This window comes from Austrofundulus limnaeus, unplaced genomic scaffold (genome assembly GCF_001266775.1).
Source record: "Austrofundulus limnaeus strain Quisiro unplaced genomic scaffold, Austrofundulus_limnaeus-1.0 Scaffold106, whole genome shotgun sequence".
In the NCBI taxonomy this organism is placed as follows: domain Eukaryota; kingdom Metazoa; phylum Chordata; class Actinopteri; order Cyprinodontiformes; family Rivulidae; genus Austrofundulus; species Austrofundulus limnaeus.
In genome coordinates this window covers 1,735,210-1,736,561 of record NW_013952508.1, presented here as the reverse complement: position 1 = coordinate 1,736,561, position 1,352 = coordinate 1,735,210, and the positions used below count along the sequence as shown (strand labels likewise).

The 1,352-nt window shown below is 37.3% G+C and overlaps 1 protein-coding gene across 1 annotated transcript in view; it reads right to left on the bottom strand.

Moving 5' to 3' along the window:
• LOC106521322 (cadherin-6) overlaps positions 1–1,352 on the bottom strand; it is a gene marked incomplete in the record, with an annotated part of 48,929 nt that overhangs the window by 4,105 nt on the left and 43,472 nt on the right. The window contains 1 exon segment of the mRNA XM_014013849.1: positions 318–435. Coding sequence (XP_013869303.1) covers positions 318–435 — 118 coding nt within the window.

Genomic DNA, 1,352 nt, shown 5'->3' with positions numbered 1-1,352 from the left:
GGTCACATATGATAATTTTTTGAGTAAGTTTAAGAACATGCTGCAACTCACCTAAAACCAAATAAAACAAAAGTTATAAAACTATTAATTTTTTATTTCATTCATCATATATATAGTATTTTGCTGTGGCTTAAAGCAAAACATAAAAAGGAGTTATTATTATTATTATTATAGTTAATACCACCACCAGAGCCCAAGACCAGAAACTTTAGGAAAACAAGTTTAACGAAAGTCCATCAAATGTTCACTCCATATTCTGCTAATGCTACAGAGAAACTTTTTTTTCCTGTGGTGGTGGGTAATAATCAATCCCTCACCTCCGTTGTCTCGAACAGAGAAGTTGCTGCGGTACATTGCTTCAGGAGCCAAACTGAAGAAGAACTTGTGTCCTGATAAAGGCTCATCGGCATCAGTTGCGCTGACGGTCTGGATCAGCTATCAGAGAAGTGTCATAAAAAACATTACTTGATAAATAACAAACTGCCCTTCACATAAAAGAAGAGTGTGAGAACTGGTTGTGACAATATCGTTCTGTGGACAGAGACTGCAGGGTGAAACATACAAAATAACACCCAAACAAAACAAAAATTCTGACATTCTTTGAAAGAATACATATCACCTGCTGATCTTCATGGTAGAGGTTTAAACTAAAACCTTCTTATGTTGAGAAACAAGGATTTATGTGTCTGTGGGCCAAATGTGGCCTGCCATAGCACTTTAAGTGGCCCGCAAGAGCTTCAAAGATGTATTAAAGGAAAATTTCATCATCCTACCACTAGATGAAGCTGCACAGGGTTCAAAATTTGCTGGCAGACAGCAAAATTCAACATGTAAAATCTCCGGCTACTTTTGTTGTAGCCCAGTTGTACTGGGACGTGGGAATTTCCCTCTTGCAAGTCATAAATTTAAACTGAAATACCTCTACAGTGGGAATTCCCTGTGGGAAAGTGGGAGGGTATATCACATGGAGCTTTTGTTAGTGGTTCTCAGCCATAGAGACGAGATGAGGAGTGTGACGTTTTGTGTTTAGTTGAAACTAAACATGAAACATCAAGGTTAATGACAACTGGCCCTTTGAGGGCCACCTTAACAGTCATGTGGCCCACAGTGAAAATGAGTTTGACACTCCTTGTTTAAGTGTTCGCGTGTGTATTATTTGTGAATGAGTCTCAGTCTTTATGACATCTTATTTTTGGCTAATATCAATTAGCTATGAGGCTTTCTTGAACTGGATTGACAAAAAAAAGAGTAATTTAAATGCAAACTAGATACAGTGGTTTGCAAAAGTATTCATACCCCTTGAACTTTTCCATATTTTGTCACATTACAACCACAAACATAAATATATTTCA